General features: G+C 58.4%; 1 protein-coding gene across 1 annotated transcript in view; it reads right to left on the bottom strand.

The window, feature by feature from the left end:
- Window positions 1-1133: 1133 nt before the first annotated feature.
- LOC119090019 (protocadherin Fat 3) overlaps window positions 1134-16138 on the bottom strand; it is a 70585-nt gene continuing 55580 nt past the window's right edge. The window contains exons 19-39 of the mRNA XM_037212816.1: window positions 15987-16100; window positions 15402-15638; window positions 14281-14478; window positions 12131-12319; window positions 9586-9713; window positions 9183-9360; window positions 8425-8633; window positions 8277-8333; window positions 7791-7935; window positions 7389-7559; window positions 6934-7087; window positions 6276-6445; window positions 5814-5996; window positions 5424-5641; window positions 4636-4786; window positions 4116-4289; window positions 3556-3795; window positions 3013-3216; window positions 2564-2752; window positions 1945-2006; window positions 1134-1148 (exon numbers count right to left, since the gene is read on the bottom strand). Coding sequence (XP_037068711.1) covers window positions 1134-1148; window positions 1945-2006; window positions 2564-2752; window positions 3013-3216; window positions 3556-3795; window positions 4116-4289; window positions 4636-4786; window positions 5424-5641; window positions 5814-5996; window positions 6276-6445; window positions 6934-7087; window positions 7389-7559; window positions 7791-7935; window positions 8277-8333; window positions 8425-8633; window positions 9183-9360; window positions 9586-9713; window positions 12131-12319; window positions 14281-14478; window positions 15402-15638; window positions 15987-16100 — 3386 coding nt within the window. The remainder of the gene's footprint in view (window positions 1149-1944; window positions 2007-2563; window positions 2753-3012; window positions 3217-3555; window positions 3796-4115; window positions 4290-4635; window positions 4787-5423; window positions 5642-5813; window positions 5997-6275; window positions 6446-6933; window positions 7088-7388; window positions 7560-7790; window positions 7936-8276; window positions 8334-8424; window positions 8634-9182; window positions 9361-9585; window positions 9714-12130; window positions 12320-14280; window positions 14479-15401; window positions 15639-15986; window positions 16101-16138) is intronic.

Below are 16138 nucleotides of genomic sequence, written 5' to 3'. Positions count from 1 at the left end.
GGGTCACCATGTACTCCCCGGCTCGCTCAAAGTCCAGCTCGGACATCACCGACACAATACCTGTCGGAACACACACAGGGGTCACTATGTACTCTCCGGCTCGCTCAAAGTCCAGCTCGGACATCACCGACACAATACCTGTCGGAACACACACAGAGGTCACCATGTACTCCCCAGTTTGCTCAGAGTCTAGCTCGGACATCACCGACACAGTACCTGTCGGAACACACACAGGGGTCACCATGTACTCTCCGGCTCGCTCAAAGTCCAGCTCGGACATCACCGACACAATACCTGTCGGAACACACACAGGGGTCACCATGTACTCTCCGGCTCGCTCAAAGTCCAGCTCGGACATCACCGACACAATACCTGTAGGAACGCACACAGGGGTCACCATGTACTCCCCGGCTCGCTCAAAGTCCAGCTCGGACATCACCGACACAATACCTGTCGGAACACACACAGAGGTCACAATGTACTCTCCGGCTCGCTCAAAGTCCAGCTCGGACATCACCGACACAATACCTGTCGGAACACACACAGGGGTCACCATGTACTCTCCGGCTCGCTCAAAGTCCAGCTGGGACATCACCGACACAATACCTGTCGGAACACACACAGAGGTCACCATGTACTCCCCAGCTTGCTCAGAGTCCAGCTCGGACATCACCGACACAGTACCTGTCGGAACACACACAGGGGTCACTAGGTACTCCCGGGTACGCTCAAAGTCCAGCTGGGACATCACCGACACAATACCTGTCGGAACACACACAGGGGTTACCATGGCTCGGCTCGCTCAAAGTCTAGCTCGGACATCACCGACACAATACCTGTCGGAACACACACCGGGGCCACCATGTACTCCCCAGCTCGCTCAAAGTCCAGCTCGGACATCACCGACAAAATACCTGTCGGAACACACACAGGGATCACCATGTACTTCCCAGCTCGCTCAAAGTCCAGCTCGGACATCACCGACAAAATACCTGTCGGAACACACACAGGGGTCACCATGTACTCCCCAGCTTGCTCAGAGTCCAGCTCGGACATCACCGACACAATACCTGTCGGAACACACACAGGGGTCACCATGTACTCTCCGGCTCGCTCAAAGTCCAGCTCGGACATCACCGACACAGTACCTGTCGGAGCACACACAGGGGTCACCATGTACTCTCCGGCTCGCTCAAAGTCCAGCTGGGACATCACCGACACAATACCTGTCGGAACACACACAGGGGTCGCCATGTACTCTCCGGCTCGCTCAAAGTCCAGCTCGGACATCACCGACACAATACCTGTCGGAACACACACAGGGGTCGCCATGTACTCTCCGGCTCGCTCAAAGTCCAGCTCGGACATCACCGACACAATACCTGTCGGAACACACACAGGGGTCACCATGTACTCTCCGGCTCGCTCAAAGTCCAGCTCGGACATCACCGACACAATACCTGTCGGAACACACACAGGGGTCACCATGTACTCTCCGGCTCGCTCAAAGTCCAGCTGGGACATCACCGACACAATACCTGTCGGAACACACACAGCGGTCACCATGTACTCTCCGGCTCGCTCAAAGTCCAGCTGGGACATCACCGACACAATACCTGTCGGAACACACACAGGGGTCACCATGTACTCCCCGGCTCGCTCAAAGTCCAGCTGGGACATCACCGACACAATACCTGTCGGAACACACACAGGGGTCACTAGGTACTCTCCGGCTCGCTCAAAGTCCAGCTCGGACATCACCGACACAATACCTGTCGGAACACACACAGGGGTCACCATGTACTCTCCGGCTCGCTCAAAGTCCAGCTCGGACATCACCGACACAATACCTGTCGGAACACACACAGGGGTCACTAGGTACTCCCGGGTACGCTCAAAGTCCAGCTGGGACCTCACCGACACAATACCTGTCGGAACACACACCGGGGTCACCATGTACTCCCCAGCTTGCTCAGAGTCCAGCTGGGACCTCACCGACACAATACCTGTCGGAACACACACAGGGGTCACCATGTACTCTCCGGCTCGCTCAAAGTCCAGCTCGGACATCACCGACACAATACCTGTCGGAACACACACAGAGGTCACCATGTACTCCCCAGCTTGCTCAGAGTCCAGCTGGGACATCAGTGACACAATACCTGTCGGAACGCACACAGGGGTCACCAAGTACTCCCCAGCTCGCTCAAAGTCCAGCTGGGACCTCACCGACACAATACCTGTCGGAACACACACAGGGGTCACTAGGTACTCCCGGGTACGCTCAAAGTCCAGCTGGGACCTCACCGACACAATACCTGTCGGAACACACACAGGGGTCACCATGTACTCCCCAGCTCGCTCAAAGTCCAGCTCGGACATCACCGACACAATACCTGTCGGAACACACACAGGGGTCACCATGTACTCTCCGGCTCGCTCAAAGTCCAGCTGGGACACCAGTGACACAATACCTGTCGGAACGCACACACAGATGTCGTCATGTACTCCTATACCCGCTTGAAGTACAACACAGGCACCTAGAATGCTGACAAGCACGCACCTGTTTTCGGGTTGATCTGGAACATGTTGTGTTCGTTGCCGCCAATGATGCTGTAGCTGATCTCGGCGTTGACACCAGAGTCCCTCGAGGTGGCCAGAAGTTTGAGAACCTCTGTCCCTACAGTGGTGTTTTCCAATGCTGTCGCGTGGTACAACGTTTTGGTGAACTCGGGCGCGTTGTCGTTCACGTCTGTGAACAGTCCAAACAAGTGTCGGCCTTGACGAAAAGCCTAAAAATAGTAACATACATACATCATCTGATATCGAACAATAGCTAAAACAAAGATGCGAAAATAGTCGCACCTCACAACACTGTAAGACATTTCCTGCACCCGCGGCGAATGTAACCCAGCTCACAACACAGGCAGACGCACCCTGTACCAGAAGTATGGCTGTGGCGGTGCTGCGGTGCAGCGAATGTAACCCTGATCACAGCACAGGCAGACGTACCCTGCACCAACAGTATGACTGTGGCGGTGCTGGACAGCTGGGGTGTGCCGCCATCCGTGGCTCGCACGCTGATGTTGAACATGGCCTGCTGTTCCCGGTCCAGCGGCCGTCCCAGAGTCAGCACGCCCGTCCTCGGGTCCAGCAGCAGCCGGGCATCGTCGTCGTCCTCCTCCACCAGACTGTACTCCAGTTCGGCCGACAGGCCTGGGAACGGCACAGTCTCTACAGTCAGGCTGTGGCCAAGATCGGTGCACACGCCTGAGAACGGCACACCGAGTACCTACAGTCAGTCTGTGGCCAAGATCGGTACACACGCCTGAGAACAGCACCCGGGGTAGTCTGCCTGGTTAAAGTCAAGCAGAGTGCATGGGGACAGGCTAGTATCAAACCAAGTACGGCCGGCCTGAACCGAAACACACAAGAACAACATGAGACTACAGTCCAGCCATACCATGATGGTGTGGTCTGTGTATGTACTGACCCCAGGTCATCGTCAAGGACGTCCAGCCGTCCCAGGATGGTGTGGTCTACGTTTGTACTGACCCAGGTCATCATCACGGACGTCCAGCCGTCCCAGGATGGTGCCGACGGCCGTGTCCTCGGGCACCGTCAGCGACAGCACGGGCAGGACGAAGCTGGGCGCGCAGTCGTTGACGTCTTCCAGTGTGACCGTCAGCACGCTGGTGCACTCCCACTCGGCGCGGCCGCGGTCCTGCACGTGCGCCGTCAGGCGGTAGACGGGCCGGGACTCGCGGTCCAGCGAGCCCGACACGCGCACGTGACCTGGCCACGGCACAAGGCGTCAGGTCAGGTCAGGTCAGGTCGGGGCGGCCTGGTGCGACATCAGAACGCACGCCAGTCAGACCAGATGACAGTCATAACGTAGGGCCACACTATAATACCTTATGTGAACATTAACTGATGGCCGGCATGGCAGCATCAATGGTGAAGAGACAAACCAAGCGTGAGAGGGCATCGACGACAAGACGCACTTAGAAGACGCTTCAACGCACATAGCGACAGCCACAGTTACAACTTCTCCATCCCTTCAACCAGTCCGGGTACAAATGACGTCATCGGAAACAACTCGGCCGTCAGCTGACCTAGGGCCGGGTCGATGGCGAAGTCGTCGGCGCCGGCGCCGGTCAGGTAGTACCGGAGCCGACCGTTCCTGCTGTCGTCCAGGTCATGAGCCCGGACGGTCAGCACGTGGTGGGGAGGGGCCGCCTCGCTCAGCGTGACCGCGTACCCCTCCTCCTCACACACGGGTGGGTTGTCTGGAACACCGCACGGCTTGGTCACGTGCCGCCACGTTGTATTACATGAGGACGGGACATGACCAGACTAGGATAACGGCATTTATAACGGTGCCACACAGCCAGCACACTGTTCTGCAGCTTGATCCCTATTTCGTTAAAAACACAACGGAGCAAGCATCAACCACCAGCTTCGCACGTTGAGTTACACAATTAGACATGAAGCTCAAAGAGCTTCAGGGTCTGTGACGTTTACCATGCGGGACACCCAACACAATCTTGATCAGTGATATTTACGGAGCCTATGCCCGGGGATGAGTGTCTTTAGAGGCGCTGTCAGCACATCCGACCGCTGACGGGGACTGACCGTTGGCGTCGAGCACATCCAGGTGTAGCTGGGTGGTGGCCACCAGAGAGCCGTCGGTGGCTGTCACCGTCAGGTCGTAGCTGGGCACGGTCTCACGGTCCAACGCGTTTAACACGAACAGCTCGCCGCTGTTGGCGCCGCTCGTCACAATCTGGGGACCATGTGCACGTTCGTCAGTGAGGGAGGGCCACATCTTTCAAACCTCTGGTAACGTCGCTCGTCACAATCTGGGGACCATGTACATGTTCGCCAGTGGGGGAGAGCCACATCTTTCAAACCTCCGGTGACGTCGCTCGTCACAGTCCGGGGACCACGTGCACGTTCGTCAGTGGGGGAGAGTCACATCTCTGGTGACGCCGCTCGTCACAATCTAGGGGCTTTGTGCAATACCAGCGGAGAGCTTCATATCACCCAGGCGCAGCCCGTCACAATTAGAACACAAGGACCACACGTTGCCGGGGTCTTACTACCACGCGAGGAGTTGTTGAACACTGTTAGTCACAGCTTAAAGAGGGTGCGCACACGCCAGTGAGGTGTCCATAACGCGGCAAACACACCGCAGCGGGTCTCTAGCGTCACTAACACGCCAGAGGGAGTCTGCAACGCCACTAACACGCCAGAGAGGGTCTGTAACACCACTAACACGCCGGAGGGGGGTATGCACCACCACTAACACGCCAGAGGGGTCTGTAATGCCACTAACACGCCAGAGGGGGGTCTGTAACGCCACCAACACGCCACTGGGCGCCTGTACCACCACTGACACCGCTGAGCGGGCGCGCTCTGACCTCGAAGCGGGCGTGGGGGTCTCCGTCGGTGATGTAGAAGTGGACGGGCGCCGAGAGCAGGTCGGCGTCATCGGTCGTCAGGCTCATGATGGAGGTGCGCGGCAGGGCGTCCTCATTAACGACGGCCGCGTACCGCTGCTGAGCGAACACGGGCGGCGAGTCGTTGTCGTCGGCCACCGAGATCACCAGACTGGCCGTGGCCGAGCGACGAGGCGACCCTGGCGGGGCACACCGGGTCAGGTCACTCAGGTCACAGGTCTCAAACCAACCTCACAAGTCCCCCTCTAGTGAATCGTATAGTTGACGATCACCACCAGCCTCCGCAATGCACTCCCCGTTCCATGCATGCTCTGTGGCGTTCCGACCGCATTGTGCGGTATCCCTAGTTACCTCCGTCGGCGGCCACCACCGTCAGCCGGTAGGTGTCTGTCGTCTCGCGGTCCAGCGGCCGCAGCGTGGTCACCCAGCCAGACCGTTCGTCCACCGCCAGCAGTGCGTGCAGGTGGCTAGAGTCGGCGTGCAGCTGGTAGCGCACCTGGCCGTTAGCACCCACGTCCGGGTCGACCGCCGACACTGGGGACGGGCGCAGCCAGGTCACACACGGGCACACAACACTGATGCAATGGAGAGGGGTGCACACAGCTAGCCCCACACAGAACTGATAAACCTGGTAAAAGACGGTACCCTCTCTAACAATACCCCCGTACATCTCTGACGTACCCTGCAGAGTTATGGTACCGGCCGCCAGACCCTCTCTAACGGTACCGCGGTACACGTCTGATGTACCTTGCAAAGCCCTGGTACCGGCCGGCAGACTACCTCTAACGGTACCGCGGTACACCTCTGACGTACCCTGCAGAGCTCTGGTACCGGCCGGCAGACCCTCTCTGACGGTACCCCGGTACACGTCTGCGTCAAACACGGGGTCGTTGTCGTTGTCGTCCATCACAGACAACATCAGGTGGGAGTAGGCGACCAGCGGTGGCAGAGACTCGGTCTGAGCTGCGATCGTGATGTTGTACCTGACGCAACGGAACAGAACATCAGGCACGGCAATGCAGCGCGGTTTACACACACAATAAGGGAGTGCCGATGGTGTAATGATTAATGCGCCTGTGTTAACCACTGCGCGTCTGGGAAACCAGAGGTGGAAGGTTTCTTTTCCCGCAGTGACCTCCTTTCAGGACAGGATGAGAGGCGGGCGACACCATTTACTATGGGCAGATGAAAGCGCCGTAAGGCTACAATGGCGACGAAGTTTGTGACACACTTTAACTGTGAATGGATATTGTCCCAGTTATGTACAGCCTCGCATAAAACGAAGTCGAGTGAAACTGCGGGCAATAGAGCAATGTACTGTTTTAATGCGCCGGTGATATCGCACAGAGCAAGGAACCGAAATGTGATAACATATATTATCAAGTCAGTGAGAACATGCGCAAGAGCGGAGGCCACAAAAGCTGCAACAACGCCATTCCCTGGACCCGAAGTCTGCAGCTGCTTGACCCACCTGTCCACGGCCTCCCGGTCGAGACTCTTGGCCAGGACCAGCTGTCCGTCCGCATCCACTTCGAACATGTCCGCTGACGGCATCTCGTGGATCGAGGCCACCGAGTACGTCACCGTACCGCCGCCGCGGACCCGGACTGACGTGATGCGGGTACCTGCGGAAAAACCGGGCATTCATCACTGGGACAGGTACACTGTCACGACACGGGCCCCATTCAGAGGTCAAACTTGCTACTTTAGCCACAGCTGAAGAGGGTGATAAATATTCAAGCAAGGCAGGCTTGCCTAGAAGAAAACATGTATTCAAACACGTCTAATATGTCTGCTGTATTCAGGCAGGCTTGCATTACTCACCCATCGGGTTACTCCGAGTGAGAAGCACGCCCTGTGGTCCCGACAGTAACAGGTGAAACACAGGCATCGTATTGCTGTCTGCATGGGGTCTCGGTTACTCACCAACTGGGTCACTCTCGGTGAGAAACACGCCCTGTGGCCCCGACAGCAGCGGGTCAAACACGGGCATGCCCTCGCTGTCTGGCAACACGACCACGTCCACTGGGACGTCGGCCACCAGCCGCTCACTGCCGCCATCTGTCGCTCGCACGAACAACTGGTACACCGGACTCTCTGCCAACAGAGGCGCCACCGGTCACCAGCTACGCCGCGCAACGAGGACCGGTTAGCGAGAAATGCTTTTTGTCTGATCGAAGACAGCGCAGGCGTGCTTAAACATGCAACATTCCAACCCACTCAGCTGAGTATGGACAACGTCCGCAACAGTTCTTGAGTAAAACACGAAAAGACAGTTCCCAACCAAAGCTCTAGCTGCGGCTTCAACCAGCAGGTGAACCGGCTCACCCAGCTGAGTTGGTCGCTGCATCAGAATGATCTCTCCCGTCTCCGAATCGATATCCAAGGCCTTCCTGATGTCCGACACCTCCGTCTCGAAGATGCTGTACGTGAGCCTGGCGTTGTCTCCTTCGTCCGAGTCGTACGCCGTCACCTGGCGGACCGCCGACCAATGAAAATACAAGAAACAAGTCACACCCGACCACCACGGTCGCAAAATACATGGTCATAGTGAACTTCTTGGCCATGGCGGTGGCGAGCGACATGGTACCCGTGAGGTCATTGGCCGATCGCTAGACACACGAGCCACAGGTGACAGAACGGTCCAACACCTCAGTGTCAGCACGGTCCACCGCCGCCGACACACGTCCAGCCGGGGACAGGCTCAGACTCACCTTATACTGGCCGCTGACACACGTCCAGCCGGGGACAGGCTCAGGCTCACCTTGCACTGGGCGCCGACACACGTCCAGCCGGGGACAGGCTCAGGCTCACCTTGTACCGGCCGCTGACACACGTCCAGCCGGGGGACAGGCTCATGATCACCTTGCACTGGGCGCCGACACACGTCCAGCCGGGGGACAGGCTCATGATCACCTTGTACCGGCAGCTGACATTCAACCGGCGGCAGGCTCATGCTCACCTTGCAGACGACGTCTCCGGCCGTGAGGTTGGCCGCCACGACGGCCCGGTACTGAGCCAGCTGGAAGCGGGGCGCGTTGTCGTTGACGTCCGACAGCCGGACCTTGACTGTGGTGTGATCAGACCGGTGACCACCGTCCGTGGCCCACACGGGCAGCTCCAGCACCGGCACCGTCTCACGGTCCAGCCGCTGACGGGTGCTGATCACGCCTGTACGCAACACAGCACCAGTTCACACGGGCAGCTCCAGCACCGGCTCTGTCTCACGGTCCAGTGGCTGGCGGGTGCTGATCACACCTGTACACAACACAGCACCAGTTTACACCGGCAGCTCCAGCACCGGCTCCGTCTCACGGTCCAGCCGCTGACGGGTGCTGATCACGCCTGTACACAACACAGCACCAGTTCACACGGGCAGCTCCAGCACCGGCTCCATCTCACGGTCAAGCCGCTGAGGGGTGCTGATCACGCCTGTACATAACACAGCACCAGTCCAGACGGGAAGCTTCAGCACCGGGCTGTCTCGCAACCTATGGAAGTAGCCAATTACTCCTTATTCCGGTCGTGCTCTCCGTTAACCCCATTCCGAGCAGCGGGTGGGTTCCGCCATGCCCCAGAGCTTTCGAAAACATCCGGAACGATTGCAATGCAAATAAAGGTGTTCGATTCCTCTTGAGAACTACATTCCCTAAAAATGACCAGACGTGATATCGGAAATCTGTGACAGGACCTTCTAACGGAAGGATGACAGCCACTCACCGGTTGAAGCGTTGATGCTGAATACTTCTCTCCATCGATCGGAGGGAATGCTGTACACCACCTGACCCAGGGGACCCCTGTCTGGGTCATACGCCTTGACCTGGGTCACCGGAGTGCCGCTGGCCACGTCTTCACTCAGGTCCACCTCGTAGGCGACCTTTTCGAATGCGGGCGCATGCTGGAAGGGAAGAACATTCCAGTGCGTGGCGGGTCTATGTTGAGACAACACGCCGGCGCGTTCAATCGATGACAACTTGATGCAAGACCCTTCAAGCACGGCCTTCCACGGCACACACTAAACTGACGGCCCGCGACATTATCTCGGCCAACCAGCAGCACCGCTGTCATCATATTGCACGTGTGATACAATGTTGTTGCAGGGGCGCTTCTGAGCGGCAGTCACCTTGTTAGCGGGCATCAGTCGGACCGTCAGGGGCACGTAGGTGTGGTGAATACCGTCGGCGGCGGTTATGTTCAGCTGGTACTGGGGCGACTCATCGAACGCCCGGATATTGGCCACCGTGATGACGCCTGCGGGAGGCACAGAGTGACGCGTCACATTCCCCTCACACGGCACCGGTACGGAGGAGGGTCACGGTCCGCACGCTGATGGCAGGACACAGAGTGACGCGTCACGTTCCCCTCACACGGCACCGGTACGGAGGAGGGTCACGGTCTGCACGCTGATGGCAAGACACGGAGTGACGCGTCACATTCCCCTCACACGGCACCGGTACGGAGGAGGGTCACGGTCCGCACGCTGATGGCAGGACACAGAGTGACGCGTCACGTTCCCCTCACACGGCACCGGTACGGAGGAGGGTCACGGTTTACACGCTGATGGCAGGACACAGAGTGACGCGTCACGTTCCCCTCACACGGCACCGGTACGGAGGAGGGTCACGGTCCGCTCGCTGATGGCAGCCATCAGCCAGCTGTGGTCCGCATTACGGCAAGCGGGCATTCATCTCGGGCGTTATACGGAGGAGCCGTCACAGCCGCGGCGCCGAGACAAACGTGACGCGTCAGTCACCGTCGGCACCGCGGCGGCACCGACCCACATCCTCCGAGGCCCGACCTGCGAGCCACCCTCAGCAGGCAGGGCAGTGTTGAGAGAGCCGTGAACAGCGCACTCTCGAGTCATTGCCAAACCCAGCCCGCTGCTCCCCGCCCCACCACGGTGGTACAGACTGGGTCCAGCACGCTTCATAACTCGCCCAATATCCCTTTGCCACACGGTTCCTTCAAGTCGTAAGAAAGCATCGTCCAAGTTTATGGATCCTCGCCCATGTATTTTAACCTGTCTTACCGAAAGTGTTGTACCGTATTCAGAACGTGTTAGCACACAGCTCTGAGCTTCGACCGACAGTGTCCAGCGGTCGTATTGCTGTATCGGCATCGGCATGCCTCAAGAGATTGAGTCCAGCACGGATCACCGCCGCTCACCGTAACTGGCTTTGTACAGAATAATATCATGTGGCTGTGATAAGACGGCCGACGTGCAATCAGGCAAATACACCAACGGAGGTGCAGGGTGCGCCAGGGTGCACCAGGGAGGTACAGGTGCAGCGTTTACTCGCATCTGACTCCGTGGATACTGCGTCGATGATGATGATGATTTGGGCTTTGGGGCGCCCCGACTACGCTGGTCACATGGCGCGTGGATAATGCGTCAATCAACTTCCAGCAGTTACGCGGATGAGTGAACCCATCCACGGAGCCACCCAATGCGCCATCGCACTGGACTGAGAACACCGCTGCGGCCATTACTCCACCGGACGGCATCGTGTCGAGTTCGATGGAGGTGCTCTCGGGGAATTCAGCGCAATTAATCAAACGACGAACCGCTCTACCATTCTGTCATTGACGCGGCTGCGTTTGAAGCTCTGAAACCGAGCTGCCCCTCCCGCTCTGAACACCACAGGGGTTTGTGTCTACCTCACTAGGCCGCACGGAAAGCGACACTCAGTGACATGCGAAGAGAGCTAGAGTCTCTGGACTTGCACGCGACAGAGCACCAGCCAAGGAGGAAATCTCAGGCGGTGCAGGTACCGCTGACTCGTAACAAGATAATTAAATTAATCGCCGCCGTCACCGCCAGCTAATATGAGCGAATGACACACCTAATACTAATACAAGGTACTGCGCCACAAGCCGGCATTGGGCGTTCACATTGTGGGATGAGACCGGTCACGGCCCGACACTGTGCAGACCGCGCCTTGGATCCTCGCCTACCGTCTTTGAATGCTACGTCCAGCTTCTCCGCGACCGGCGCTGTTCCATTCCCTCCTGAGTGACATCGCTTCATTGGATTTGCTCTAAACCCCGTGAGTTTGCTAGGGCCAGACTTGGAGACGGAGTACCTGTCGCCTATCTGCGTACCTGCCGGTAATGTGAACCTGCCGCCTTCTCGGACAGCCACCGGTGCTGTGAACCTAACGCCTTCCTGAACACTGGTCGATATAGTGAGTCTGCCGCCTACCTGAGCGCAGCCCATATAGTGAGCCTGCCTCTGCCTGTGCGCCCGTGACTGTACTGTCCCTGCCATTTACCAGTGTGCCCGTGACTGTACTGTCCCTGCCATTTACCTGTGCGCCTGTCACTGTACTGTCCCTGCCAGTTACCTGTGCACCCGTGACTGTACTGTCGCAGCCATTTACCTGTGCGAACGTGACTGTACTGTCCCTGCCAGTTACCTGTGCGCCCGTGGCTATACTGTCCCTGTCATTTACCAGTGCGCTCGTGACTGCACTGTCCCTGCCACTAACCTGTGCGCCCGTGGCTATACTGTCCCTGCCATTTACCTGTGCGCCCGTGGCTATACTGTCCCTGTCATCCACCTGTGCGCTCGTGACTGTACTGTCCCTGCCACTAACCTGTGCGCCCGTGACTGTGCTGTCCCTGCCATTTACCTGCGCGCCCGTGACTGCACTGCCCCTGCCATTTACCTGTGCGCCTGTTGATGTAGAACAGCTGGCGGTCGTTGCCGTCAGCGATGCGGTAGACGAGCTGGTCGGTGGGGTCCGGGTCGTGCGCCTTCACCATGGTGACAAACTGCCCCCGAGACGGCAGCTCCGTCAGCTCGCACGCGTAGCTGGCCCGGTCGAACACCGGCACGTTGTCGTTCACGTCCTCCACTGTCAACAGGCAGACACCAGGACGCCCGGGTAAGCCACTGAAGTTCATGTAACAACAATACGGGCGGGACGATGAATGTGTGATTTGATTCCAGCAACAGCCGCATGGTGGACATGCTCAACGCCGAAGAAACACGCGGGTCACCCACGCGTCAGCGTATCCCCAGGTGCTCTCGGTTTCTAGCAGCGCCGTTGGTCGTGGACAGTCTGTTCCGGAGCGGGGCCGGTCAGTGCGTGAATGGGCTGTGTAACGTGTGCATGGGACAAATGAGACCGATCTCAGATCGCTATCACCCCCGCACGGGCGATGGGCTGCGGATCACCGGTGCTCTGGTAGACAAAAGCAGAACGGCCTGGCATTTGGACATTATAGCGCCCCCATTGTGGCCGCCTAGCGCCCAATATATAGCTCCTATCGCGATGAGAGGTAAAGTCAAGCAGACTTCGCCAATGCGACGGCTCTGTCGCAGGTGGCATGTGACGTGTGGCGTGTGGCATGTGGCGTGTGGCATGTGGCGTGTGGCGTGTGGCGTGTGGCGTGTGGCATGTGGCATGTGGCGTGTGGCGTGTGGCGCGTGGCGCGTGGCGCGTGGCGGGTGGCGTGTGGTGCGTGGCGAGTGGCGCGTGGTGCGTAGTGCATAGTGCATAGTGCATGGTGCGTGGCGCGTGGCGGGTGGCGGGTGGCGGGTGGCCACGGGGACCGCTATGGAGCTATCAAGGGCTAGCCGGCACACACCCCCAAGCCACTGCTCACAAACCACGTGTGACGACCTGCGCATGGTCCGCGCCTCGGGACGTCATTGCATCCGCCGTGACATATTCAATATGGTCAGGGGCACCAGGTGTGCCACTATTCCGCCGGGGCCGACCTGAGCCGGAGGATTTTTGTCCGGCCGCTGGTCCAGCCCGGCCTGCTGCCTCCGACGAGAGAAGTTCGCCGAGCCCGGCCGTCTAACTTTGTCAGTCAGCCGTCGCGAGACACAGGTCCGGCAGCGCGTCATTCTGGCTACTCTGACTATCGACTGATTCCGTGAAGTGGCGTCGGGAACAAAACTAGGTCCCAGACCAGTCAGCAGCCCACTATGGCCATCGGAGATTCATTCTCCGAGCCGGACCTCCGTGCAGAAGTCCACTCTGACGGCCCATCAACCATCCGGATCTCGCGGACGTGCGCGATCACGAGGTCCACTACAACCGGCTCACTTCGGCCAACAGTCACATCCAGTGTCTCGCCCTCGCGAATGTTCTGACGCACGCTGTTCGGCGTATTACACGGGCATCTTCAACGCGGCCTGTAGCCAGGGCAAGACTAACCACCGTTTTGTCGAGCCGACAGTAACCTATCAATTAAAGACCAACAGCACAGCACGGAACAACAGTGTACAGACCGCTAAGACTTCGATCCAACTGATCTTGACTTACGCGCTTCACGCTCAGATGAAGTAATTTACAACTATCATGTCTCGGACATGAGCACTGTGGGACCCGCCGCCGGCCGGTTGAAGATGAACCTCTAATGACCAGTACCACGAAACCTACTAATGATGATCACCGCCTTAAAACCAACTGTCGACGACGAACGCAGCGCCACCGACCAACAGTTGGTCGGTGGCAGCTGCGTTCGGCGCCCTCGACAGTTACTGTCGACCTTGGCTTCAGTTACTACAAAAAGACGACGGTGGACGCAGTGTTTTGCAACAATGAGGTGGTTGATGCATCCCAAGAATGAAGACTTGTACGGAGTTCCGCGACGTTAACAGCGAGACAATGCTCAGAGAGCACTGCCACCGTGCGCCGCACTAACAGCTGCTGGCGGCGAAGACGACAGCTCGCACCGAACGCTGCCGGCCCGTGACGTCACCCCGTGTCGGGAGAGCGGCGTGTTCTCACCGTTGACGGTGAGCACCGAACGCCGCCGGCCAGTGACGTCACCCCGTGTCGGGAGAGCGGCGTGTTCTCACCGTTGACGGTGAGCAGCGCGGTGCCAGTGAGCGGCGGCGAGCCGTCGTCGGAGACGGTCATCACCAGCTGGTGCAGCGGCCGCTGCTCGAAGTCCAGGTAGCTGGTGACGGCCAGGGAGCCGTCGGACGTCATGTGGAACAGGAAGCTCTCCGAGCCGTCCGCCTCCTGGACACGGAAGCTTAGCGGCTGGTCGTCCTCTGGACGACAAACACAGGCGCGGTTACCATCAGGCGAGCACACGCGGCATCGTCAAAGCACATATATACGCGCGTGGGCAGCACAAGACACAGCACGAGGTGTCTTTCTGGAGTTCAGCATTTAGAAACACGGGTTGCCAGACACAGTTAAGAGGTGCGGACGTAACACCATAAAACACAGCTCCTGCTAATGACGTACACTTACGACGAAAGGCACGCTTTTATCATCACCACTCATCTTGGCCAACGCTTCACATCCAATCAGAAACACCCTTTGGCAGGAGCCCGGTCTTGTTTGACACATTGTCCGTTGGACGGAGCCGCCGTTCAGGGCCGGGCCGCCGCCCAGCCACCCGAGACTGATCGATTGTGTCCAGACACCGAACCCCTGATTACATTGCCCGCCCAGCGACGGAGGCTTCTTATTCACCAGCACATTCTGACCGACCTATTGGACTACTGAGCTTCAGCAATGTAGATTAAGAACAGCACGTGGGAGCGTAATGAGTTCGAAACTACCTGCAAGGTTCAGTCATTAATTTAAATGGAGTATTCTTATCAAATATTTGGTATGGCAGGCCTGTACGGCTCAGCCATTTACAAGAATGGAGCTGTTGAATGAAACATTTGGGTTGACAGGTCTCGCAGCAGTTCCTGTCCGCTTTCCTACGGTCCCGCAAATAATCTATGCGACAAAGATACGAAAACAATGTGAGCAAACCTTCCATTGGTTGCTGGTCCCCACCCCTAACACAGTCCAAGATCCCTTCCCTTAATCGGTGGTCCTCACCCTGGTCCCGGTCCAAGACCATTCCCTATGTCGGTGGTCCTCACCCTGGTCCCGATCCGTGATCCCTTCCCTTGGTCAGTGGTCCTCATCCCTATCGCAGTCCGTGATCCCTTCCCTGGTCAGTGGTCCTCACCCTGGTCCCGGTCCGTGACCTTCACGTGCAGCAGCTTCAGGCCGGGGTGGGCCGCCTCGCTGGCCGTCACGTTGTAAACCGACCGCTCGAACTGAGGCGCGTTGTCGTTGACGTCCGTGACGTTCACCGTGACCGGCACAGAGGTCATTGACCCCGTGACCCGGTCCGTGGCCGACACCGTCAGCTTGTAGCGCGGCCGGGTCTCGTAGTCCAGCTCACCAGCCACGTACAGAACGCCTGCGGCATCGCGCATGAGTCGATACTCTTGCAGTTTGCCCAGGACGGGTCTGGCCAACTTCCCCGGGTGGTGACTTTCCAGACACTGGTGACGCGTATCCTCCTGATGGGCTCGACAGTTTCGGAACTACGACAAACGCTCTGTCACAACACCTCAACTAACCCAAAGTACTTCAAAAGGCACCAGCGGTGTGTGCCGGCCTTTTCAGGCGGCCATGTATGTGCCTGTCCGATACACACCGGTGGTGAAGTCTACGGCGAACATGGAGTCGACGGCCGGCTCTGTGAGCTGGAACACCAGGCTGGAGGCCGACGGGGCGGCCGCCTCCAGCGTCAGCACGGGCGTGCGCCGCTCGGCCGACTCGGCCACGTGGGCCCAGTAGTGCGGCTGGGAGAAGCGGGGCTGACTGCCGTCCACGGTTGTCACCAGTACCTCCGCCTCCGAGGAGAGGGGAGGGGAGCCTGCCACAGAGACGGACACACAGTGTTACCAGCGGTAT

The sequence above is a fragment of the Pollicipes pollicipes genome, unplaced genomic scaffold (genome assembly GCF_011947565.3).
Source record: "Pollicipes pollicipes isolate AB1234 unplaced genomic scaffold, Ppol_2.1 Scaffold_3087;HRSCAF=3621_pilon_pilon_pilon, whole genome shotgun sequence".
NCBI classification, from domain to species: Eukaryota; Metazoa; Arthropoda; class Thecostraca; order Pollicipedomorpha; family Pollicipedidae; genus Pollicipes; species Pollicipes pollicipes.
This window is presented reverse-complemented; position numbering and strand designations above follow the sequence as displayed.